Here is a 27,008-nt window from a genome sequence, read left to right as displayed (position 1 = left end):
AATAAGTAAATAATACAATAGTTAACAAAGTTTGTGACTGGAAGCAGAGTGGTGGTGGGTGGGTGGGTGGGTGGAGGGGTGGGCGGGGGGAGGGGGGGCAGAGGGGGGGGGGGGCGAAATGTTGATGGATTCTTATCTGTTTCTGTTACATGTAAATGATCTATTAAATATAAATAAAATAGAAAGAAACATTCCACATGGGAAAAATATATTAAAAACAAAGATTCCATAACTTACCAAACGGGAAAGCGGTGGTAGATAGGCACAATAAAAAAACACATAATCACACACCCAAAATTTCAAGCTTTCGCAACCAACGGTTGCTTCGTCAGGAAAGAGGGAAGGAGAGGGAAAGATGAAAGGATGTGGGTTTTAAGGGAGAGGGTAAGGAGTCATTCCAATCCCGGGAGTGGAAAGACTTACCTTGGGGGAAAAATGGACAGGTATACACTTGCACACACACACATATCCATCCGCACATACACAGACACAAGCAGACATTTGTAAAGGCAAAGGGTTTGGGCAGAGATGTCAGTCGAGGCAGAAGTGCAGAGGCAAAGATGTTGTTGAATGACAGGTGAGGTATGAGTGGCGGCAACTTGAAATTAGGGGAGACTGAGGCCTGGTGGATAATGGGAAGAGAGGATATATTGAAGGGCAAGTTCCCATCTCCGGAGTTCGGATAGGTTGGTGTTAGTGGGAAGTATCCACATAACCCAGATGGTGTAACACTGTGCCAAGATGTGCTGGCCGTGCACCAAGGCATGTTTAGCCACAGGGTGATCCTCATTAACAACAAACACTGTCTGCCTGTGTCCATTCATGTGAATGGACAGTTTGTTGCTGGTCATTCCCACATAGAATGCGTCACAGTGTAGGCAGGTCAGTTGGTAAATCACGTGGGTGCTTTCACACATGGCTCTGCCTTTAATCGTGTACACCTTCTGGGTTACAGGACTGGAGTAGGTGGTGGTGGGAGGGTGCATGGGACAGGTTTTACACTGGGGGCAGTTACAAGGGTAGGAGCCAGAGGGCAGGGAAGGTGGTTTGGGGATTTCATAGGGATGAACTAAGAGGTTACGAAGGTTAGGTGGATGGCGGAAAGACACTCTTGGTGGAGTGGGGAGGATTTCATGAAAGATGGATCTCATTTCAGGGCAGGATTTGAGGAAGTCGTATCCCTGCTGGAGAGCCAAATTCAGAGTCTGATCCAGTCCCGGAAAGTATCCTGTCTCAATTGGGGCACTTTTGTGGTTCTTCTGTGGGAGGTTCTGGGTTTGAGAGGATGAGGAAGTGGCTCTGGTTATTTGCTTCTGTACCAGGTCGGGAGGGTAGTTGCGGGATGCAAAAGCTGTTTTCAGGTTGTTGGTGTAACTGTTCAGGGATTCCGGACTGGAGCAGATTTGTTTGCCACGAAGGCCTAGGCTGTAGGGAAGGGACCGTTTGGTATGGAATGGGTGGCAGCTGTCATAATGGAGGTACTGTTGCTTGTTGGTGGGTTTGATGTGGACGGATGTGTGAAGCTGGCCATTGGACAGATGGAGGTCAACGTCAAGGAAAGTGGCATGGTATTTGGAGTAGGACCAGGTGAATCTGATGGAACCAAAGGAGTTGAGGTTGGAGAGGAAATTCTGGAGTTCTTCTTCACTGTGAGTCCAGATCATGAAGATGTCGTCAATAAATCTGTACCAAACTTTGGGTTGGCAGGCCTGGGTAACCAAGAAGGCTTCCTCTAAGTGACCCATAAATAGGTTGGCATACGAGGGGGCCATCGTGGTACCCATGGCTGTTCCCTTTAATTGTTGGTATGTCTTGCCTTCAAAGGTGGAGAAGTTGTGAGTCAGGATGAAGCTGGCTAAGGTGATGAGGAAAGAGGTTTTAGGTAGGGTGGCAGGTGATCGGCGTGAAAGGAAGTGCTCCATTGCAGTGAGGCCCTGGACGTGCGGGATATTTGTGTATAGGGAAGTGGCATCAATGGTTACAAGGGTGGTTTCTGGGGGTAACAGACTGGGTAAGGATTCCAGGCGTTCGAGAAAGTGGTTGGTGTCTTTGATGAAGGATGGGAGACTGCATGTAGTAGGTTGAAGGTGTTGATCTACGTAGGCAGAGATACGTTCTGTGGGGGTGTGGTAACCAGCTACAATGGGGCTGCCGGGATGTTTGGGTTTGTGAATTTTAGGAAGTAGGTAGAAGGTAGGAGTGCGAGGTGTCGGTGAGGTCAGGAGGTTGATGGAGTCAGGTGAAAGGTTTTGTAGGGGGCCTAAGGCTCTGAGGATTCCTTGAAGCTCCGCCTGAACATCAGGAATGGGATTACCTTGGCAAACTTTGTATGTAGTGTTGTCTGAAAGCTGACGCAGTCCCTCAGTCACATACTCCCGATGATCAAGTACCACAGTCGTGGAACCCTTGTCAGCTGGAAGAATGATGATGGATCGGTCAGCTTTCAGATCACGGATAGCCTGGGCTTCGGCTGTGGTGATGTTGGGAGTAGGATTAAGGTTTTTCAAGAAAGATTGAGAGGCAAGGCTGGAAGTGAGGAATTCCTGGAAGGTTTGGAGAGGGTGATTTTGAGGAAGAGGAGGTGGGTCCCGCTGTGATGGAGGTTGGAACTCTTCCAGGCAGGGTTCAATTTGGATAGTGTCTTGGGGAGTTGGATCATTAGGAGTGGGATCAGGATTATTTTTCTTCATGGCAAAGTGATATTTCCAGCAGAGACTACGAGTGTTGGACAGTAAATCTTTGACAAGGGCAGTTTGGTTGAACCTGGGAGTGGGGCTGAAGGTGAGGCCTTTGGATAGGATAGACGTTTCGGATTGGGAGAGAGGTTTGGAGGATAGGTTAACTACTGAATTGGGGTGTTGTGGTTCCAGATTGTGTTGACTAGAATTTTGAGGTGTTGGGGGGAGTGGAGCTGGAAGTGGGAGATTTAGTAGATGAGAGAGACTGGGTCTGTGTGAACTGAGAGGAAGTTGAGGTTTGTTGGAAAGGTTGTGGAGGGTGTGTGAGTTGCCTTTCTGGAGGTGGGAAACCAGGAGATTGGATAGTTTTTTGAGGTGGAGGGTGGCATGCTGTTATAATTTGCGGTTGGCCTGTAGGAGGATGCTCTGAACAGCCGGTGTGGATGTGGGAGAGGAAAGATTGAGGACTTCGATTACGGATAGGTTGTGCACATGAGTCTCATGATAGTTCTTATACACTGGGAATGTCTGTTCCTTTCTACAGTCATGCGGTGTGGTCCATTGACACAGAAATCTGAAGTTAACTAGTGCTAGAAGAGAACAGAATCGAGCAGGCATCCCATCAGATTAGTATGGGATTCTTTGCACTTGCTCTATTGAGTGATTTATTCTGTTCTTCAGTTCCATACCCACATATTTCAACATGTCACATTTTCATCTCTCTGATGATTGAACATAGAATATGCGCTTTGATATTCTTTAGTTGCCACTGGAATGGATTCAGAGGCAGTCACTGTCAACCCTCTCACGTCATTCAGCATACGCGGCATTGCAGTATAGACGGTGTGCTTCAGGGTTCCCCACAATGGCGTCTTTCAACACATTTTTCACAATTGTAATGTGACAGTGCATCATCTTGTTGAGAAAAAAAATCATCATTTTGGTACATTTAGTGAACAGCTGGTGCAATTTGTTCCTGCAACATGGTTGTTCCTTCAAACAAAGGATGTCCAACAAATTCTCTGACAGACTTACCACACCACATTGGTAACACAGTAAGATTAACAGTTTGATCTTCTGTAATGTGGGGTTTATGTCTAGCCCCAAACACATAGTTATGGCGATTGATGGTTCCATTCAATTTAAATGTTGCCTTATCAGACCAGTGACACGAGTCAGCTGTTCATTATTTGCAAAACGATTCACAAAATTCATGATGCCTGTCCAGGTCATACTCATTCGTTGTGGGAAGCAGCCTGCTTCAAAAGGCACTGAACACTTCATTTGCTTACACCAGAATTACGTGCACCTTGCCGTACAGGCTTCTTTGGGGTTTTTGTGAAAGCTTGTACCACTGGGCCTCTTTGATCCTCTACTGATTTCTTCCTGTCATACGTTTCCCTCTCGAGATCACACACATTTCCTTCCCTCTCAGATTTGTCAGGTAATTTTATAATTGTTAAATGTGACGGTGTTGCCATATGAGACTCTGCCTGCCATCCTCTCTGCTCTTCTTTCATGTTTTCACATTTCCATTAATACTTTAAAATCCAGTTTCTTTGCTCCAATGACATGTTTCTACCCACCTTGCTGTTTACGTGTTGTCACTGGCAACTGAAAGTAAGTGAAGGTAAACAAATGAGTCACTACACACACTAGTCATGAGAGAAGCATAAAATCACAATTGCATCAGGTTATCACTAATACTTCCTTGGTGAAATCCCTTTTTGGGACCCCACATATTTTAATGTTGTAACAACATAATGTTGGTTGGTTGGTTGGTTGGTTTGGGGAAGGAGACCAGACAGCGTGGTCATCGGTCTCATCGGATTAGGGAAGGATGTCGGCCGTGCCCTTTCAGAGGAACCATCCCGGCATTTGCCTGGAGCGATTTAGGGAAATCACGGAAAACCTAAATCAGGATGGCCGGACGCGGGATTGAACCGTCGTCCTCCCGAATGCGAGTCCAGTGTACAACATAATGTTATCATGACCAGTAGTGACAGAGGGAATGATTAATAATTATGGATTTAATACATCAAAGCTATAGTGCTCATGTTGAGTTATTGAGGCCAACAGCTTTATCACTATCACTGTCAGCACTAACTGCAGATGTTTTGGGTGGTCGGCATTTGTTTTGTAGGCAGGAGAAGACGCAGATGACAACCAAAGTGAACAACATGAGTGACCTGAGACAGGAGATCCTTCACCTGGAGCGGAATCTGACCCACGAGAAGCTCAAGTGCCGGGCCCTGGAAGAGGAGCTGCAGAACCCGCTCAATGTGCATCGCTGGAGGCGGCTCGAGGTAGCTCACTTGTTATGCAGCTCTATCATTAGTCTGAAGACAGGTTTGATGCAGATCTCCATCCTATAGTCCAATTAAAACTGCTTGATAGTTGTCACTTCATGCGTTGGAGGTGGTTTCCTCCAGTCAGAGCACTTCTTCATCATGCCCGAATCAAACTGTGACAACTGTTCAGCTCACTTCCAATTTCTTGTCCGGGTTCCTCGATGAGTTTGGATCCTGCATCCTGTGTCAGGGCCTTTTATTTCACATTTCATCACATGTGGTAATGTTACCAAAAACAAGAAAACACACACACAATGATGATCCTTTTACACGAGATGCCATTCAGTCTCACATACAGAGTTGTTACACTCACAGATGTAATAACCTAACTCAAGATAGTGGCACAGTGCTGCAGTTCATGTACAAATGTGATGTGTAGACGTCGTATGTTCAAATCTTGTCAAAGGTAGTAATATTATTTTTATTTCTAAATCTAATCAAAATACTTTGATTATTAATTTTATTCAGGTAATTAATTAAAATGTAATATTTTCATTTATAATACTTTGTTCTGTCATTTTCATCATCTTATTGACTTTTTAAATAGCTCTTTTTTTCTTCCTATCATTACTTTTTCATTTACAATCTTCCTGTGACACCTATAATTTGCAACCAAGTGCCAACCGTGACTGTTCATCAGTTGATGATGGGGCAGCTCGTGTAGCCAGCATGAGGATAGTTTCTGGTAACCAATGATAGTGTTAAACTGTATTTTGACTTTAGTGCTGAAACTGAGTTTGCTTATTGAGGTTAGCTTTAATTGCTGTGAATAAAGTGATCATGATTTTAGTTCCGCAGCAGCTTGTCGACCACCATTCTCTTGGATACACTGCACAGCACAGGGTGGTTGTTATATTAGGACATGAGTTTAAATTTGTGACTGTAAAATGCATTGTCTGCCACAGTTCAGTCATTGGTGACTTAAAATCAGCTGTCAGCAGAACTTAACACATTTCTATGATACCTCACGGTGAACTCTTCCGACATTACTTTGTGTTACACATTACAGCATTTGTGAAGTGACTGGTGTATTTGTGTCACCTATAACCAATCAGTAGCAGGCAGCCAATGTGGCAACAAGTAAGTGACAGAAGTTAACTGCCACATAATACTAGTCATATTAGAGTCTATTCTGTGGAAACCTCTTCACCTCTGCACAATGTATAGGCATTTGAACCTGCTTTTTCTATATTTGTTCCCTGGTTCTCTCTAAAATTCTTATCCACTCCCCCTCCCTTCAACAAAGTACCGAATTGATGATTTCTTGATGCCTCATATGTGTCCTGTCGACCAAAACCTTCTTTTAGTCAAGTTGTCCCTTATGTCTCTTTTTTTCTCCAATTCTATTCAGTTCCTCGTCATTACTTACTCATTTATCCATCAGAATTCTTCTGTAGCATCAGATTTCAAAAGTTCCTATTCTCCTCTTGTCTGAACTACTTATCATCCATGTTTCACTTCCATACTAGGCTACATTCCAGACAAATATATGCAGAAAATACGTTCTAACACTTAACTTTAAATAACAGAACTGATCTTCTACTTTTAGTGTGTCATTTCCAAATATAATTTTCTTAGTGTTGCTTCATTTAACGTGGTTGCATTCCATTACTCTCATTATACTTTTGTGTGTTTGACCTTATTTCTTTTCAGGGCATTATCCCTTTCATTCAACTGCTCTTCTAACTCATTTGCAATCTTCAACAGAATTACAATGTCATTGACAGACCTCAAAGTTTTTATTTCCTCTTTCTGATCCTCAATTTCCTTTCTTAATTTCTCCTTCGTTTCCTTTACTGCTTGCTCAATATAAAGGCCGAATAATATTGCTGAGATGCTACACAACTGTCTAACTCCCTTCTTAAGTGCTGTTTTGCTTTCATGCCCTTTGTTTTTTGTAACAGCACTCTGGTTTCTATACAAGTTGTAAATAATCTTTTGCTCTTTGTATTTTATTCCTACTAACTTCAAAATTTTAAAGAGTGTAATCCAGCCAGTTTTGTCAAAAGCTTTCTCTAAATCAGGGCTTCCCAACATGTGGTCCACAGACCCCTTAGGGGTCCACCAGCTCTTTCTAGGGGCTCTGCGGCCACCTTTCACCAAATCGTGTAAAATAATGAGTAAAATTATTGAATAAAAATGTGAAAACCAAATTCATCACTATTTTTTTCGTGTGGAAAACATGTGTACTTTTACTTCAGGTCATATTCCCAAGCAGCCTTTGGGGTTCATAAGTGAGAACGCTTACCGTATTTACTCGAATCTAAGCCGCACTTTTTTTCCGGTTTTTGTAATCCAAAAAACCGCCTGCGGGTTAGAATCGAGTGCAACGCGGAAGTTCTGAAAAATGTTGGTAGGTGCCGCCACAACTAACTTCTGTCGTCGAATATATGTAGCGCTTCGCAGGCACATAGACAAATACTGGCACCAAAACCTCTGCGTCAGTAAATAAATTTAAAAAAAGGTGGAAGACGAGCTTTTTTTCTCCGCCCTGAGTTTCTACCACTGCATTTTCATACATTATCCAACGAAGTAGATACAAATTCCGTATTGTTCATCTTCGAATGTAGCAGCATTTCAATGCACTATGAAAATCCAACTGGCAATACTGTTTGGGATGTTTCCCAATATGGCCAACTCTGCGTTCTGAATTTTGCCTACCTGTGAGAAGAGATGGTTGCTAATAGGAACTTTTATGAATTGTGAATCACATGCAGTATTCTCTCCACCATAATAATAATACGAATATAAACATTTTGCCATGTATTCTTTCGTGTTTGCTGCTATCTCATTTAAATCCTGGCTGCCTAATAAACTACGAAACTAGAGTGAGACAACAGCAAACGCGGAAGAATATACATATCATGTCATGTTTATATTCGTATTATTCTTATGCCGAATAGTGATACAGTCAGAAATGAAGCACGGCAATTGATTAGATTTTTAAATCTAAGATGACTCTAATTTCTGTGCAGAATGTAATGTACTAAAGAGGCATCTGCAAAGATTTTGAAACGGAGAAAATTTTTCACTAAACTCTCGTTCAGAACATCTTCTATCATATGCAGTCTTTTATTTGGTTCTTGTTGATCATTATCAAAGAAAGCAGTCTCTTGCCATTGTTTTGCTAATGAGACGATTCCTCCCTTTTTTTTTAAATTGTAAGCGGCGGTAGCCGCGAGCGGCAACAGGTCGTAAACACTCATTATCAGAATGCAACAAACAATGCATGACACAGTACAGTAATGCATTTTCAGCTCTGAGTGACGTAAACACCTATAACAAAGAGAACGGCACTTATCAGATCAGAGAAAAATAAGCAATCAATTCAAACCAGACGAAGCACGTGAAAAAGGAAGGGTACCCATATAAATACGGACGAAGTGCCTGACGCATAGCAACGGCTACCTGGTAAAGCTTAACTGCTAAGCTTATGACTCAAACCAAACTGCTATAGCTGTATCGTCATTCATTTGACCTAAACTGTGTCTCATATTACAATGGACCAACTTTGTTTCGATTTGGAGGTGCGGCCTAAAACTTTTCTCTCCCCTTGACTTTCGAGTCTCAGATTTCAGGTGCGGCTTAGATTCGGGAAAATTTTTTTCCCTTGATTTCGAGTCTCATTTTTCAGGTTCGGGTTAGATTCGAGTGCGGCTTAAATTTGAGTAAATACGGTACACAGTTTAGTGCCGGAGAATGCGGCTTCTATGATCGACTGTTTCGCAACAATACGAGGGTCATTTGTGCGCCAGCTCATGGCGCTAGATGCGCTGAAACCTTTTACGCATGCGCGGAACGAGCTTTGTCAACCAATCACAGCGCTCGCTGGCACGTATGCAGCCCCAGGCATCATTAAATGTTAAACTCGCTTTGTCAATGCACTACCTACTTCATAAGTCGATTTATGACCAGTTTATTACTTCTAACATGGATCGGTGGCTGAAGTCAGGATCATTGAAGAAGGGTACAGCTTCTCCATTGCCTTCACAACAAGGGAAGTTTCCAGTTGAAATCAACGAGGAGGGAGGACGACCAAAGGGAGAACAATCACAAGAAGCTCCACAGCCGGGTTTATTATGTGAAAACGCTGGAAGTACTCCATTGGTTGCAATATCCTGTGGAAGTGGAATAACCAAGAAGCGTAAGTACAACGAAAGGTATTTAGAAATGGGCTTTATGGAGACAGAGGAGGGTAAAACTCAGTGTGTGATTTGTGCGCGAGTCCTTCCGAACAGTTCCATGGTTCCAGTTAAATTGCGCCGTCATTTTGAAGGTACTCACCCGGATTTCCAGGCTAAAGACATCGATTTTTTCAAAAGGCAGAGTGCTGAACTAGCTGCTTCTCAGTATTGCATGAAAACTCATGCAAAAACAATTAATAAAAATTCATTAAAAGCTTCTTTCTTGGTTAGTTATCGAATGGCAAAAACAGGCAAAGCTCATACCATCGCAGAAAATCTCATAAAGCCTTGTGTTAATGATATTGTTTCTTGCATGCTAGACGAAAAGGCAGAAAGCTTGTATCTTCGGTGCCATTATCAAACAATACTGTCATGAGACACTCTTGTTTCTTGAATCCAACACAATTCATTTTCTCTGCAGATAGATGAATCCACTGATGTTGCAGGATTAGTTATTTTATTGGCTTTTGTCCGTTATGAATATTCTGGAGGTTTTGAGGAGGACCTCTTATTGTGCAGACCACTACCAGCCAACACAACAGGTGCTGAAATATTCCGTCTATTGGATGATTTTTTAAGGACTAACGAAGTTTCATGGTCTAATTGCATAGATGTGTGCACAGATGGTGCAAAAGCTATGACAGGTGCTACAGTTGGAGCAATAACGAAAATAAAAGAAAACGCCAAGAATTGCAGCAGTAGTCATAGTGCTCTCCACAGATACACTTTAGCTATGAAAAAAATGCCTGTTTCATTCAAGAAAGTTTTAGACGAATCCATTCAAATCATTAACTACTTAAAATCAAGGCCTTTGAAGTCAAGACTTTTCACAATACTGTGTGAAGATATGGGAAGCATTCATCGTTCCCTGCTTCTCCACACAGAAGTGAGGTGGCTCTCATGTGGGAATGCACTCTCTTGGTTGTACGAATTCAGATTGGAAATCTTAGCTTTCCTTTTGGAACATAACACCAAATTAGCAGACCTTATTAAAGACGAAAATTGGCAGTGTATACTTGCCTATTCGTCAGATATTTTCTCCAAAATGAATGAAATGAATATTTCACTCTAAGGGCAAAGTGAAACAAAGGTCATTGCTATTGACAAAGTTCGAGCATTCAAGAGGAAAATCAATTTTTGGGCAGAGTGTCAAGGAGGGGGAGGTCAAGGGTTTTCCTCTTCTCAAATAATTTTTGAAAAACAAAACATTGGTGCTTGATGTCATTGTTTGAGCATTATTTCCCAACATCTGAAGATGAGTAGATGCAGAAATACGAATGGGTGGTCAACCCATTCGCTGTATCCAAAAAGCCGAACATTCTATCATCAAATGAATATGAGTTGTTGATACAAATTGCCACAGACCCTACCTTGAAATCAAGTTTCTACATTGATGGTTACTCAAACTTTTGGATCCATTTGGATAACAAGAAATACTACACCCTTGTTGAAAAGGCAAAAAGTGTACTTCTTCTGTTTGCCACAACATACATGTGTGAATATGGATTCTCGATCTATGCTGCCCACAAAACTAAGTATGAAGCTATCTAGATGCGGAACTGGACATCCATCTCCAGCTGTCAAGAATTGAACCCAACTTTTCAAAATTGTGTTAGCAGAAGCACCCTCAACCATCACATTAGGATTCCATTATTATTCCTACAGACTCAACTATAGTAAAGAAGAAAACATTTTTCTTTGTACATGCTCAGTGACTGTAGCTGAACTATAACTCTGTAGGAATTTTGTTTCTGGCTTCTATCATTCACAAATTAATTATTAACTGAATTCTGTTGGAATTGATTTATTTGTTACAAAAATTAAAATGATCTCTAAAGCTAATTTCTTTTCCTTATAATATATTCCGTCCTCTCAGTTAAAAATGTGGCCTGCCTGTATTTGAATTACAATTACTTGCTATTACTCTGACACTATATTGTGCAACTGCTGTGAGTGTAAACAAATGAGGACTTTTCACGTGCCACCTTGTAAAAGGTAAACCTCCTCTGCCAGAATTGTTTCCTTTGGGAAAAAAAGTCTTACATTCTGTGAAATGCTTTGTCCTCTTTTCCTAATTTGTTTACAGTTGAGGCTGACTGCCACAATATAGTGTCCAAGTAGTAGTTGAAGTTGTCAGCTATGGCTAAACTGTTGCCACGCCGCCTGCCAGTTGCCAGCTACCAACTGACAGTACACTTGCAACGCCGCCTGATAGCTGTCAGCTGTGGACTGACAGCTGTTGTTCAGTAGATACGCAAAGACGTAAAAATAACTAGACTTTCCGAGCTGTTTACATGGGCACGAGAATTGATTGTGGAACTGGAAAACAGCTTTATAAAAGCAGATTACCAGAATCAATTATTAAGTGTTTACCTGACCAACCAAAAGAGGAACTGGGACATCGGCTTACGAAATCCGGTTTTGGAAATGCATGTAAACTGGGTGAATGTATTCCCACACATTGCACAACAGATGTCACAATAGTCCTTTAAAGGCAATTCCTTGGCCTCTTTTCTTTCATGATGTGTTTGTATCCCGAATCATGGGTCTGCCTCTTTTCTTCACAGCTGCGCGAAATGGGCGAGCAGTCTAAGGCGCCATGTCGTCGTGGATTGCACAGCCACTCCCGCCGGAGGTTCGAGTCCTCCCTTGGGCATGTGTTTGTGTGTATTTTGTCCTTAGCAGAAGTTAAACTTAGGTTAATAGTGTGTAAGACTAGGGACTGATGACCTCATGAGTTAAGTCCCATAGACCTGACATACATTTGAACATTTTTCTTCAGATTTCACGAAAAAACCACACACACACACACACACACACACACACACACACACACACACACACACACACACACACACACACACACACACACACACACTGTTACGAAATATGCATGCTCCTTACTTACACAACAGTAGCCAAACAGTGGAAGTGAACAGACCACAAGCGGGAGCTTGTCAACAGCGAAATGTTTGAACAGTTTGGACGTGACTTTAATTGCTCTTGGAGGAAGGCAGCTCCAATGTGTGAAACATCAATTACCAAGTAATTTTAATCAGGCTATAGTGTGTTGAACAAAGGGAGTAAATCCACTAGTAAGTGTCTGGATACAATGGGAATTCAAATTGGATTGTTAATTTCAAGTTGTTTTCATCCATCTCTAAACCAAAGACTATTGATACTTCAAGGGGGGGGGGGGGGGGGCATTGGGACATTGGAAACATGGCAATTGCGTTAACAAGCTTTCAGTTTCCAAGGGTTTCACTGTGAAATCTAAAGTTACTGTGCTCTTGACTGACTAGGGGTCCGCCATGGATTTTCAACTGAAGAAGGGGTGCGCCAGCTGAAAAGGTTTGGAAGCCCTGCTCTAAATTTACAAATGATATAAGTGTAGGTTTACCTTTCTTCATCCTGTCTTGTAATATAAATCATAGGATGGTTCGTGCCTTGTGTGTTCCTACATTTCAGTGGAACTCAAAATGATTTTCTCCAGTGACGACTTCTACCAATTTTTCTATCCTCCTGTAAATAATTTGTGTAAGGATTGTACAGCCAAGACTTATTAAACTGATAACTGAATAATATTCATAGCTATCAGCACCTGCCTTCTTTGGGATCAGAATTATTACATTTTTCCTGAACATTTTTCCAAAGAAAATTCAGCACTGGCTGTATCAGTGATTTTTATTAAATCTGCGACCGGTTTCACGCCATTTATCAGTGCATCCTCAGGCAATCTGTACAAAAAATATTATAATAAGAGCTCATATAAACTATTCGATCCCCAAATTCTGAGGTATAAACTGAAATTTTAAACAACCAGTTTTTTGAATGAGACAGGAAAATACACACATACATTATTTATAACATGGTAATGTTGAACATTGCCCTGTAGCCACTCCCCACCTTTCATGTCCAATATACTGTCATCTGGTGAAAGCGGTAGTTAAAATTTGAAAATCTTTTTTAAAATTTCTTTAAATAATGGGAGCGGCAATGACCTAGAAAATAAAAATAAAATACAATGCTGATAAAAATCCCCTAAACACAAACGACGAAGAGCGCAAACATTAGCATGAACAAACAGTGCAATTAGAGCCATGTAAACATCTCAGAACTTACTGTGCCAGCTGAGAGGAGCTACACGGCAGCGGACACGGCCTGACTGACTGGCCGAAACCTGGAAAGCACTCACGCAGTGGCACGAGGATCGCCACAGGCCAGATGGTGTGTACATGGTGTGAAGAGTACGGGGTGCTGAACATTTGATAAACAGTTCCTTATGTCATTTTTTTTTAAATAAAAGTCTAAAATCATACTAGGTGGCCAATATAAGACATGGTAGTTAGTTAAAACCATAAGAATAATAATTGTGGTGGTTCTGAATGCGTAAGGCCCGGAGTGTGCATAAAAATATATAGGACAGAACCTACTAACAAGTGAGCTAGAGGGCTACCTGTTTAAGTAATCAAAATTTTCTAAAAGACCCTTGTGCCTCAGATCGGTCTGGGCATTAAGTGAGGAGCGAGGGGATTTCTTCAGAACTCTGAAGATTTCAACTTCTTCCTGAACATTAAGGGTGTTGCCCTTATTTTCCAAGTGTAACACCCACAAGTTCTGGATACTGCTGATATTGTGACCCGTTTCCCGCAAATGCGCACCTACGGCTGATTTTGAGCCTGGGTCGCTGATGTGCTCCTTAAAGCGGGTCTCAAAACTTCTTCCTGTCTGGTCTATGTACTCTGCATCACAATCATCACAGGCGATACTGTATACCACCGACAACTTGAAACTATTCCATGTTGCAGCTTCCTTGTGCCTGAATTTCTGTCCATTGTTTTTAGGAATATAAAAAGTCGGATTTATTCCCTTAAAACTTAAGCATTTGCCGATTCTGCTTGAAATGTTACCATAAGCATGAAGCTCACACCCCACTCACACCCAGAACATTCACTTCCCTATGGCCAGCAAGCAGCGGATTAGCTATTGGGTGTAAATTCCACATGACACCTTTTTATGGTACCTGGGGACCTGTGTCTATGGCCCTCTGAGTCTCGTGGACGAATAGCGTGAGCTGGGTTTCACACAATCGTCTTTTTTGAAACCCATGCTGATTCCTACAGAGTAGATTTCTAGTCTCCAGAAAAGTCATTATACTCTAACATAATACGTGTTCCAAAATTCTACAACTGATTGACATTAGGGATATAGGTCTATAGTTCTGTTCATCTGTTCGACATCCCTTCTTGAAAATGGGGATGACCTGTGCCCTTTTCCAATCCTTTGGAGTGCTATGCTCTTCTAGAGACCTACAGCACACCACTGTAAGAAGGGGCAAGTTCCTTCACGTACTCTGTGTAAAATCTAACTGGTATCCCATCAGAAGGAACTACAGTGCAGTCTTCCTCTGTGAAACAGCTTTGGAAAAAGACATTTAGTATTTCGGCCTTTAGTCTGTCATCCTCTGTTTCAGTGCCATTTTGGTCACAGAGTGTCTGGACATTTTGTTTTGATCCACCTACCGCTTTGACATAAGACCAAAATTTTTTGCGATTTTCTGCCAAATCAGTACATAGAACTTTACTTATCACTATAAACACGCCTCCCCCTTCACTGTCCAGCCTGTCTCTGCGGTATACATCCCAATCTGAGTTTAGAATTTCGTTACTGTTCACATCTGGTTTCAGCCAACTTTCCGTCCCTGGTACTATGTGGGTATTGTGACCGTTTATTAATGAGAGCAGTTCTGGGACCTTTCTATAGACACTTCTGCAGTTTACTATTACCACATTAATATTGTTATTCCCTGTTGCGTTCTGCCTACTACTACCTTGTCGCGTCTCAGGAGGCGTCTTGTCGGGCCTAGGGAGGGAACTCTTTAACCTAAAAAACCCACATGTACACTCCACACATACTACACTACCTTTGTAGCCACTTCCTGCATGTAGCGCATGACTGACCTATTCAGGGGGACCCTATATTTCTCCACCCGATAGCCAAGGTCGAGAAATTTGCACCCCAGATCTCCGCAGAATTGTCTGAGCCTCTGGTTTAAGCTTTCCACTCAGCTCCAAAGCAGAGGACCACAATCAGTTCTGGGAATGATACTACAAATAGTTAGCTCAGATTCCACCCTGCAAGTGAGGCTTTCCGCCTTCACCAACTCCGCCAACCGCCTGTACGAACTGAGGATGACCTCTGAACTCAGACGGCAGGAGTCATTGGTGCTGACATGAGCAACAATTTGTAGTCGGGTGCACCCAGTGCTCTCTATCGCCGCTGACAGGGCCTCCTCCACATCTCGGATGAGACCCCCCAGCAAGCAGACAGAGTGAACACTGGCCTTCTTCCCCGACCTTTTGGCTATTTCCCTAAGGGGCTCCATCACCCGCCTAACGTTGGAGCTCCCAATAACTAATAAACCCCTCCCCCCGTGTGCCTGCTCGGACCTTGCTGAAGGCAGAGCGGGCGATGCCACACGGCCAGCCTCCACATTGACCCTCCGCCTTGGTTGACGTGAACGCCGCTGAACCCGCCACTCCCCTTGGGGAGAGGGTGGCCCAACCGCCTCCAGTACCCACAAAGATGTCTCGACAGCAAGGACTGTGGGTGAAGCATGTAACACCTGTGGTGTACCATGTGACACACCAGAGACTCCCCACTGCTGCTACACTCTGAGGCAGCAAACTGAAGACGGTTGACAGCGGCCATCAACACGTTCAGTTGTTCGCGAACAGTAGCCAGCTCCTCCTGCGCCTGTACACAGCAGTCACATATCCTATCTGTCCTAAGAAATCAACAATTCACTGTAGATAGTTAATCAACTTTTAACTAGACTGCTAATTCACTAAAGGCAGCTAATAGCTGACTAAACTGTGGTTACTAGACGCTTCTTGTTGGCAACAATGAAAATAAGCACTACCTGTCTCTGGACTGTATTCAAAACAAACACGAAATCTATGGTACACTGTTACTAGTACTTGAAAATTAAAGCTTCCTAAAAGCAAAAACACATGGAAAAAGAAGTGACAAGTAAGAAAACACAGTTAATACTTAAATTTACGTAGCTCACTGTGCAGCAGATGAAGCAGATGTCAATTATGACAGCATAAAGTGTGGTTAGCAGTATTTCAGTTGACAACCTGAATGAGCTGGGAAATTACGAACAACTGTTGATTAGATGTGTACAAAGGTGCATCTATGGATGAGGCATGAAGTCTCAAAACCGATTATGCATTAAAACGTAACACCATAACTTATTTATTGTTTTTACTGTGTGTGGCCACATTCCTACCACACACTATGATGGTTAATGAAGTTACATAAAATATAAAGAGTTTCAAAAATGGGTGTGTGTCAATTGATGATGACAATTCCCAGTTGCTTGTTAGCTGACATCGCACCATAAAATGTGCATCACACCGTAAAATGCTTACAGACCAAGAGAATTGAATGTGAAAGATCATACACTGACTATCCGAGACATCTGCAACTCTTTGGGAATAACTTATGGTTCATGTGAACATATTCTGTCAAAAGAATTGCACGAGAATAGGACTGTGGCAAAGTTTGTGTCACGACTGCTTCAAGACAATTATAAGTGACAAGAGATGAAAGTCTGAAGGGATATGAAGCAACTGATTTGAGGTGATCCAAACATTCTTTCAAAGGCTTCCATTTGAGGTGGATATTGGATTTCTGGATATGACCCTGAAACTAAGGAGCAATTGTCACAATGGAAAAACCCTCCTCCACCTTGTGCCAAAAAAGCTCCACAAATCAAGAGTAATGTCAAGTCCGTGTTGATTATTATTGTTATTTTTTATGTTGTTTGTAAAGAATTCTATTGCAATGTTGAAAATATTATGCAAATGATTGTTGCTGCTCACCACACAGTGGAGATGCTGTGTCACAGATAGGCACAACAAAAATATTGTTAGACAAAGCTTTCAGCCAAACAGTACTGCATCAGAATTAATGACTTCATACAAAAGCTCACAGTCTGGCCTTGGCAATCGGAGACTGTGGCCATGTGTTTGTCAGCTGCATTTGCTTGAGTCATGTGTGTATATTGCGTAATTCCAATGAAGGCCTGTTTGGCCAAAACATTTTTCTGACATTCTTTTCGTTGTGCCTATCTGTGACTCAGCATCTTTACTGTATGGTGAGTAGCAATTACCCTTTTCATAATATTGTCATATTCCATCCTGAGTTTTCTATTCCAATGTGCTAAGAGATCTGAGGGAAGACTGGGTACCCCACTATGACAATGATTGACTTTATACACCTACATTATTCAGGACTTTTGACTAAAAACAAATAACATTTGTTTCCCACCCTCCACACCCACCAGACTTTTCTCTGTGTGACATTGTCTCTTTCCCTTGATGAAAACCAATTTGAAAGAGTGAATATTAAATACAGTGAAAGGAATTGCAATTGGTACTAAATACCCTCCTGTGTCTGGCCATTCTGATGAGGTTTTCCATAATTACCATAAATCACTCCAGGCAAATGCCGGAGTGATTCCTTTGAGAGGGCACGGCCGACTTCCTTCCCCATCCTTCCCTAATTACAATGAGACCGATGACCAAATAACATTTGTTTCCCACCCTCCTTACCCATCAGACTTTTCTGTGTGTGACATTGTCCTCTTTCCCTTGATTACAATCAATTTGAAAGGGTGAATATTAGATACAGTGCAAGGAATTGCAATTGGTACTAAACACCCTAACAAAGAAAGACAGACGGTTCAATTCCGTGTCCAGCCATTCTGATTAGGTTTTCCGTGATTTCCCTAAATCACTCCAGGCAAATGCCAGAGTGATTCCTTTGAAAGGGCACAGCCAACTTCCTTCCCCATCCTTCCCTAATTCCAATGGGACCGATTACCTCGATGTTTGGTCTCTTCCGCAAACAACCCAACCCAAAGAAAGACACCCATGGTGCATTTTAGATGTGGCATTCACTCCCAAGACACCTATTTTGAAGGTGGTGATGCAAAATAAGATGTAGATAAATGTAATAATTTTAATTAATGTATTTCACTAGCTTTTGGAGACCATGTTGTAGTTTATCCTGAGGTGGGAAAAGCACAGTGTTATTCAATGTTTCACTTTTTGCTTTTGGATGGGAAACCATCTGGCAAGATAAAAGTAAACTTAGATGATGTTTATTTTTGGCATCTCCATCAGTAATAATACCTAGATATAGGTTTAACAAAGTCAATTGTGGCCAGACATACAGTTTTGATGAGGATTGCCAAAGATGCCTCACAGATGTGGTTGACAAAGATATCATTTAAACAGTTTATGACATAGTTCTCAGTGATTGTCAAATGGAAGTCTATAAAATAACAGAAGCCACATACTGGCATGGTATTTAATATTTTATGTGATGGACTGATGATGAAAAAATTGTAGGGCAGCAGGTTTCACTGTTGCTGATGGTGGACACAAGCCGGTGTGGCTTGCAACTTTGAATCTGTGCTTAGAAAAATTTAAGCAACATCAAAAGAACTTTTTGCATTCAGATCTTGATTCACCATTACATCCCAGAAACTGAGCAGCATTCAGAACAAATCAGTTGCTTCCAGTGTTATCAATTCAAAAGAACACACTGGACCGAAAAGTTATGATTGTGACTTTTCGGGAATCGAAAATTGTCATACTACTTAAGAAGAGGAGAAGTAGTCATAGGACAATTATTCAGTGAAATACTGGACTGAATCAACAAGGAACTGAAGGAAACACAGCTCTCTTTCGCAAATAAAAATGTTCTGTTGCACCACAACATTTGAAGTAGACAAACATGAAGAAGTGACTTCCCTTGTGAGTAGACCTCTCATTGCAAGCTCAGCATCTTGGATTCTTTCCTCTTCTCAACCATCCTTTTCTTTTTACAGTGATCTAACTCAATGACATCTGTTAACTGCTATCTACTCTATATTTTGATCAGCAATGATATTAAAAGGATAGATTGCTGCTCACCACATAGTAGAGGCATTGAGTCACAGACAGGCGCAATGGGATGACTGCTTAACATTTAAGCTTTGCTCAAAAAAGTCCATCTCCTGAAATAGAAAACACACGAATTCGTACAAGCACAACTCTCATACAAATGGCTACTGTCTCTGGCCACCAGGGGCTGACTGCCCAGTGTGGGTTTTCATAACATGATGAAACCAGCCCACAGACAATTGTTACTTCCACTCACACCAAGAACGAAGTGCTGCCTGGTATTAAATGAAAATTCTATAGTAGCTGTAGAAAAACTGGGTGCACAAATCTAAATGTTTAACCAAAACAAATGATATCAGAATTTCATATGATCAATACAGTTAAATTGATGGAATTTACAGCTGTTTAATATAGTATGATTTCAATAAAAAACATTAAGTCACTCATGTAAGTGAGTGCATCATGCTGAAAGGTCATCCAATGTGTCAAACAAATCTGCCTGAGCAAATTAGGCCACATAAATTTCCTGAGCTGATCAAACAAGTAATTTAACTATGATGGCTGAACTTACTAATCAACAGTGTACAAATTAAGCCAGGATACTCAAATTACAACATGCACACATATTCTGAAGACAGCTCAGTGTACTCACATGTGATTTTTATTATCCCACTTACCAAAAGTTTAGGAATAGCTTGTTTGTAGCAAGAGCATTTTTTTTGTTAAAAATGGCAATAAATAAAGACTTATGTCATTCAAAAGTGGTATATACTGTGTAAATTCCGAGAGTACCATGACATATTGTATAGAGAGTACCATGACATATTGTATAAATATCAGTAACAAATACATATGACATGCTAATAGATAGTATTATCGTGATGTGTGTTTTTATTGTCTCAAGCACTTTGCCAACAATAGTAGATGTACAATGATGTGAGAGGTTTCTAAATGATCAACATATCTATTCATGTATAATGTACATCATCAAAATTTGACAAATAAGAGTGTCAGGTCATGTAGTATTTCAGAAAGTCACAGTTGATGTTGGGTGACATGAGTTCTTGGCTTCATGTCTGTTCACACTCTCAAGTTATGACTCTACTTGTATTTCTGGCAGGCAATTAGGCCATGCCATTACAGTAATGGTATTTATAAAATTTTGTGGTCTGTGTTTTCACAGGGTGTTTAACATTTGAATGTATTGTAACTTTTACGAGATGGTGGTATGTAGAATATTTGCTATTAGTTTAACATTTTGCTGGACTCAAACTTTTGCGAGTAAAGTGTGTAACTTAGTTGCATTTTTTCTATCAGCAGTTGGGGCCAGTACTTTATTTTGATCGAACTTAGTCATTTCTTGAGTGAGGAAATGTCACTGACAGCTTTTTGAATTGGTAGTATTCATCAGAACTGGACATTACAGAGAACTAATGAGGCAACATAATATTGCATAATAGTAGGGTATGAATTTTGCTTAAACACATTGTATTGCAATCAGATTCTTATGTCAGACTTCTTATAAGGCCAGCAATCTATACACATTGGATTTTAATGACTCAAGCATTGACTTTTTCCAGTCCAGCTTTATCTGTTATTGTTTAGAGTTGTGAATTAGTTGCAGCCTTGTCTATTTAATTTAGTGTGTTGATGAAGTTGACATTTTTTCTGCATGTTTCACCTACCTCATAAGTAAATATCACCTAGAGATTAATTGTAAGGCTCTATGATGTCACTGAGACAAATGAAATGAGCAAAATTTATTGCTGGATCATAAATTTGTGCCAAATCTCACTCGACCTTATTGGGCTATAGTTGAAGGGTTATCATGCTAAAGTGGCTAAGTGTCAGTTTTGCATAAATTGTATTTTCTGCTTCATAAGTGATATGCGAACAGGGTTTTTCATAATAAAAGGGCTATCTCCAATGATGACTGATGCAGGTGCTACAAAAGTCAGCATGACATGAGAGGTAACTCCTATAACTTGTTCATGCTCAGCGGGGTAAGTACAGAAAGTGTTACACAAGTTGGCTTGTGGGGCATAGAGATGATACACTTCCGCTTGCCCCTCTCATTTTGTAGCCAGTCTCTTGTGTTTCTTCATTGGTAGTGCAATGGATACTGAAAACAATCTAAATAATTCAGCAGTGGGATGTGACAGAAAAACTGGTGACTTGTAAAATTATACGGACGCTAATATGCCACTTCTGACACCAAATGTAAAAGAGTTCGTGCCAGGAGGGGGGATATAATTGTTACATCCCACTTCTGACACCAATTGTAAAGTTAGGGGAGTTTATGAGAGACTCCTGCAATTGCTGTTAATGTATAGCTTGGCAGGGAAGGGGGAAGAAGGTTGTTAAATATACCTCGTTGCGGCAGTGTGCAGGAGGTCGAGCGGTCAGGATTTGGTAGTGGGCATCCAGGGCTGCCGTTAAATGACAAAACAGGAAATTAAGTACAATGAACAGGATATATTTCAATATATGGAGTATGAAATGGCACGCCAAGGATTGGAAGTTAGTGGGTTTAGGCCAGTCTAGGAGGTCAAATAAATAATTAAAATGGGCAATAGAAGGGGAAGTTGTTCACGTTAACCTATGTCGGTGGCCAGTCGGCAAAGGCAGAGCCAGAGGCTGTGCCTTCCAAAAAGGCATCTGTTCTGCTCGAGGTCTGGATTACAAGAGAGAGAAGCAAGTGTGTTCTGCTCCACAGGATGCTCCAGCGTCCACTCACATGATCAGTAACCCGTGCACGCTATTGGCTGAAACCAATGGCGTGAATTCGCTAGCAGTTGCAGCAGAGGGCTCAGGGCGTCTCCTGTCAGCAGTTTTAACTGGACAGAACTGCCTCAGTTTTGAAAGGCAAGTGACTTGTGTCACATAGACACGGCATGAATTACTCTGGGAGAAAACTTGTAAAGATTCCACTGGGCCTTTGAAATAAATTTCTTAAACCAATTCCCTAAAATATTCCTTAACTGGCTGCCATCCTGTACATTCCTTCCCCCTTCCAGAAAAGTGGTGACAAACATTGTTTACAAAAGGGTGTCGGTCACTCCCCGGAAAAACGGTTTGCCATAGTAGGGGCCTTAATACTATGGGAGGGATCTGTTACAATATTTCGTTTAGTGTATGTAAATGGGAGGGGATTTAGATGCAGTCAAGTTTATCAAATTTCATGAGTAAGAAAATAGTATAATATTAACTTGCTCAAATTACAATACAATATCTCTTGTAATAGTTGAAATCATCACTATCCATATAATCAAGTCTTAAGACAAACGAAGTTAAATGACGCCATAACGCTTCACAAAATAGGTATGAACTATCACGGTTTCTATTAGTTTGAGGGAAAAATCTGCTATTATAACAAAATACTTAATTCTATGGTAATAAAAATATTTGGGTAAAAAAGATAATAAATTGACTTACTGCAGATCATTAACACCTAGCATGGGTTACACTTGGGTTAAGTACATTTAAAGAAGAATGATAACAAATGTAAAATCTTAGTACATCCTCCACGTATTAGTTACAGGTAATGGTTATATAAAGTTCCAGCGGCTACAACATATACTGACAAAACAGTGGAATTAAGGATGAAATGAGGGGACTGTCAAATGGCATAAAATAAGCTTGTAAAACAAAGTAATAGGCATGGATAACACACAAGCAAAACTCTAGAAAAGGTAATTAAAAGTGTGTCCATAGTGACAAAACAGCTAACAATATTCTCGTCCTATTCATAAAACTTCATATAAAGGAAGGGAAAGAACTCAGTGAGTTTTTAAGCAGTTCACAAAATACGGAAAGGTTCACATCTAGAATGTGGTTCTGCATGACAGAAATGCACACACTGTTTGTAAACAAACTTTGACTGACAGGAGATGAGCATGTGGCTTGGCCGGCAGGGAAGTGTGATGTCGACAGACTTTAATGGCCGTTCTCTCCAGCAGGGAGATGGAGGGGATATCATCTGTGGCATAAAGCATGTCTTGTGGGAGGGGAGAAAGCAGGGAGGTAAGCACAAGGGATGAGGAATGGTGAGAGGGGTAAAGGGGAAGGGTCTGGCAGTGGCACTTTCAGCATGCAGCACAGCTGTCGGCATGTACTGGTGGAATTTAGTGGTTTCATAAGTGATTCGCTTAAGTACTGGATGTTAGGGCTTAGGAAGAAAAGGGATTTGACCAATGGGAAAAATCGTGTTGTATTTAATGCAGGGTTTGTTCTGGGTATAATAGTGGACAGCCGTCCGTGGTTGCAACGCCAGGGTAGCCCGACATATTGGCCATTTATGCCGAGCGGCACACCCGCAGCGAACCGGAAGGGTCCTAACGTTAAAGGATAAGGAATTGGGTATAATTGGGAACAAGTTCAGGTAGATGAGCGAGTCAGAGCAATGGTAGTAACCCAATGCAATGCATTGGCGAGGAAGACATAGTGCGATTACATCTCGTGGGGGTTAACTACTACAAAATTACCAAAATCCCTGAAGTAACAGGGTGAGCTACGGAAAAAGGGGGTGCACGAATTACTTCGACATTGTACAATGAAACTTTTTATTTATTTGGCTGGCAGTCTCTTGCTAACTAAATTTTCAACAAAATAGTGTGTTCTGTGCTTGGGTGATGACATTACATCATGGGTGCTAAACATCAACAAATTAGTGTTAATTTCAGCTGGAGCTTCAATCTCGTAACATCACGGGTGTGTTTGTTTGAATAAACAAACGGGTGTCTCTCATTTCCTAAACACATAACGTGGCACTGTACCCAATGGTAAAAGTGTCAATTTCCGTGCTCGCTCGTAACTTCTTCTCTTCATCAGTAAATTACTTTGTAAGAAGTAGGATGAATAATAACGAAACTTGTGTTCATCTGGGTGAACTCTCTATATCGCTTACCGCTCTACAATGAGAGGGTAGTGCCCTTCTTCTCAACTTCAGGGATACATTCATCTCCTCTCTATTGTGTAGATAACTCGGGTGCTTCATTTAGCAAGGATGTCCATGAAAATGCATATCATAGTGTGCATGGTAAGGGTTTACGGAAGGTGGTAGGGTGGTACTACACTTCGGAGGAGACTTGGAAATGCAAAGCGCCACCAAACTAAATGGCGGTGCATGGAAAGACACCCCATAATGGCCAGCTTTGTTATGGCAATGCATTTCCGTTTTGTGTTCCATCAGCTGGTCGTCGCTTGCTTCTAAATTCCACTCGGAATTATAGTCTGATTATCAGGCATGAGGGTGAAAAACTCGAAATCATTTTTAATCTTAGGCAGCTTGAAAGAAAACAGGGAAATAAATGCTTATAAAACGACAGTAGACTTAGCTTACCTGCAAAGCAGTGGAGTATTAGTTGCAAAAGTTAGATGAAAATTTGAAGTATCACAATCTATTGAACAAGAAAAGACAAATAGAATGGACAACAAAAGGAGGGGTTCCACAATCTAAGTTTGACAGCAAAACAAAATGTTCAATGACCTACGCTTGTAAAAAGTAACATTGTAGAAAAATTTTAGTAGGGAAAACTTGATGCATTCTTTCGAAAGGCAAAACAAAATCATTGTCAATAAAGGAGATCTAAATGTGAAATACAGTACAATACAAAAATTCTCCAACAAAGATGAATGATGCAAATAGCTTATATCATCAAATAACAAATACTTATACAGTAGTTGGGAGAGGGTACCTTCAAACACTTAATACTCTGCGTACATGCTCACTAAAAACTTATACAATAAATGGCTTATAAATCAAATGAAGATTAGACTTAATTATGACAGGCAAGATGAACATTCGGGGCATGACTGGCTTATTGCAAGGCGACAGCTGTGCCAGTCCACATGGTTGCGCCATGCAGTCTCTGCTTATAATAAACGTTCACAGGGAAATTAGGCCGCAATTTAGATGACAATAAAAAGAAACACGGTCTCAACTGGAAACTCGCTTCATGGTAAAGGGAATCATGGTTAATGGTTCTGTTGTTGATAATTCTTCCGGGTTATATGGCCATGGTCCATGGAATTCTTCTATCCCTAACGTTTCGTCCAATACTATGCTGGACATCTTCATAGGTATGGCTGGTCCTGCTGAGTCCTGCAGACTGACGAGTCGGGCATCAGAGAGCGGCCTACATACTGAGGAAAGTGGGTGTGGTCTAGCTCGCACATAGTAGCAGAGAGAAAACTAGTCAAACATAAAATGTAACTATCGATAACAGTCCGTCATAGATGAAAATCACTTAACGATTATGTAACGCCACTGTCCATATCTCGCTTAATTTCAAGGCCTCTTCTTTTCTATTAAAATTATCTTCATGTTTATAAATTTCAATAGCCTCCCTATACAGTTGTGGATAATACACTCCTGGAAATGGAAAAAAGAACACATTGACACCGGTGTGTCAGACCCACCATACTTGATCTGGACACTGCGAGAGGGCTGTACAAGCAATGATCACACGCACGGCACAGCGGACACACCAGGAACCGCGGTGTTGGCCGTCGAATGGCGCTAGCTGCGCAGCATTTGTGCACTGCCGCCGTCAGTGTCAGCCAGTTTGCCGTGGCATAAGGAGCTCCATCGCAGTCTTTAACACTGGTAGCATGCCGCGACAGCGTGGACGTGAACCGTATGTGCAGTTGACGGACTTTGAGCGAGGGCATATAGTGGGCATGCGGGAGGCCGGGTGGACGTACCGCCAAATTGCTCAACACATGGGGCGTGAGGTCTTCACAGTACATCGATGTTGTCGCCAGTGGTCGGTGGAAGGTGCACGTTCCCGTCGACCTGGGACCGGACCGCAGCGACGCACGGATGCACACCAAGACCGTAGGATCCTACGCAGTGCCGTAGGGGACTGCACCGCCACTTCCCAGCAAATTAGGGACACTGTTGCTCCTGGGGTATCGGCGAGGACCATTCGCAACCGTCTCCATGAAGCTGGGCTACGGTCCCGCACACCGTTAGGCTGTCTTCCGCTCACGCCCCAACATCGTGCAGCCTGCCTCCAGTGGTGTCGCGACAGGCGTGAATGGAGGGACGAATGGAGACGTGTCATCTTCAGCGATGAGAGTCGCTTCTGCCTTGGTGCCAATGATGGTCGTATGCGTGTTTGGCACCGTGCAGGTGAGCGCCACAATCAGGACTGCATACGACCGAGGCACACAGGGCCAACACCCAGCATCATGGTGTGGGGAGCGATCTCCTACACTGGCCGTACACCACTGGTGATCGTCGAGGGGACACTGAATAGTGCACGGTACATCCAAACCATCATCGAACCCATCGTTCTACCATTCCTAGACCGGCAAGGGAACTTGCTGTTCCAACAGGACAATGCACGTCCGCATGTATCCCGTGCCACCCAACGTGCTCTAGAAGGTGTAAGTCAACTACCCCGGCCAGCAAGATCTCCGGATCTGTCCCCCATTGAGCATGTTTGGGACTGGATGAAGCGTCGTCTCACGCGGTCTGCACGTCCAGCACGAACGCTGGTCCAGCTGAGGCGCCAGGTGGAAATGGCATGGCAAGCCGTTCCACAGGACTACATCCAGCATCTCTACGATCATCTCCATGGGAGAATAGCAGCCTGCATTGCTGCGAAAGGTAGATATACACTGTACTAGTGCCGACATTGTGCATGCTCTGTTGCCTGTGTCTATGTGCCTGTGGTTCTGTCAGTGTGATCATGTGATGTATCTGACCCCAGGAATGTGTCAATAAAGTTTACCCTTCCTGGGACAATGAATTCACGGTGTTCTTATTTCAATTTCCAGGAGTGTAGTTTGTGGTAGGACTTAAAACTGTAGTTTCAGAAAACTTAACTA

At 42.0% G+C, this 27,008-nt stretch overlaps 1 protein-coding gene across 1 annotated transcript in view; it reads left to right on the top strand.

Annotated features, from left to right (window-relative positions):
• LOC124550809 (cilia- and flagella-associated protein 58-like) overlaps positions 1-27,008 on the top strand; it is a 281,635-nt gene that overhangs the window by 191,545 nt on the left and 63,082 nt on the right. Inside the window, exon 15 of the mRNA XM_047125536.1 lies at positions 4,822-4,984. Coding sequence (XP_046981492.1) covers positions 4,822-4,984 — 163 coding nt within the window. The remainder of the gene's footprint in view (positions 1-4,821; positions 4,985-27,008) is intronic.

This window comes from Schistocerca americana, chromosome 9, assembly GCF_021461395.2.
Source record: "Schistocerca americana isolate TAMUIC-IGC-003095 chromosome 9, iqSchAmer2.1, whole genome shotgun sequence".
Lineage (NCBI taxonomy): Eukaryota > Metazoa > Arthropoda > Insecta > Orthoptera > Acrididae > Schistocerca > Schistocerca americana.
Note: the sequence above shows the minus strand (reverse complement) of the source record. Positions and strands in the feature narration are given on the sequence as shown.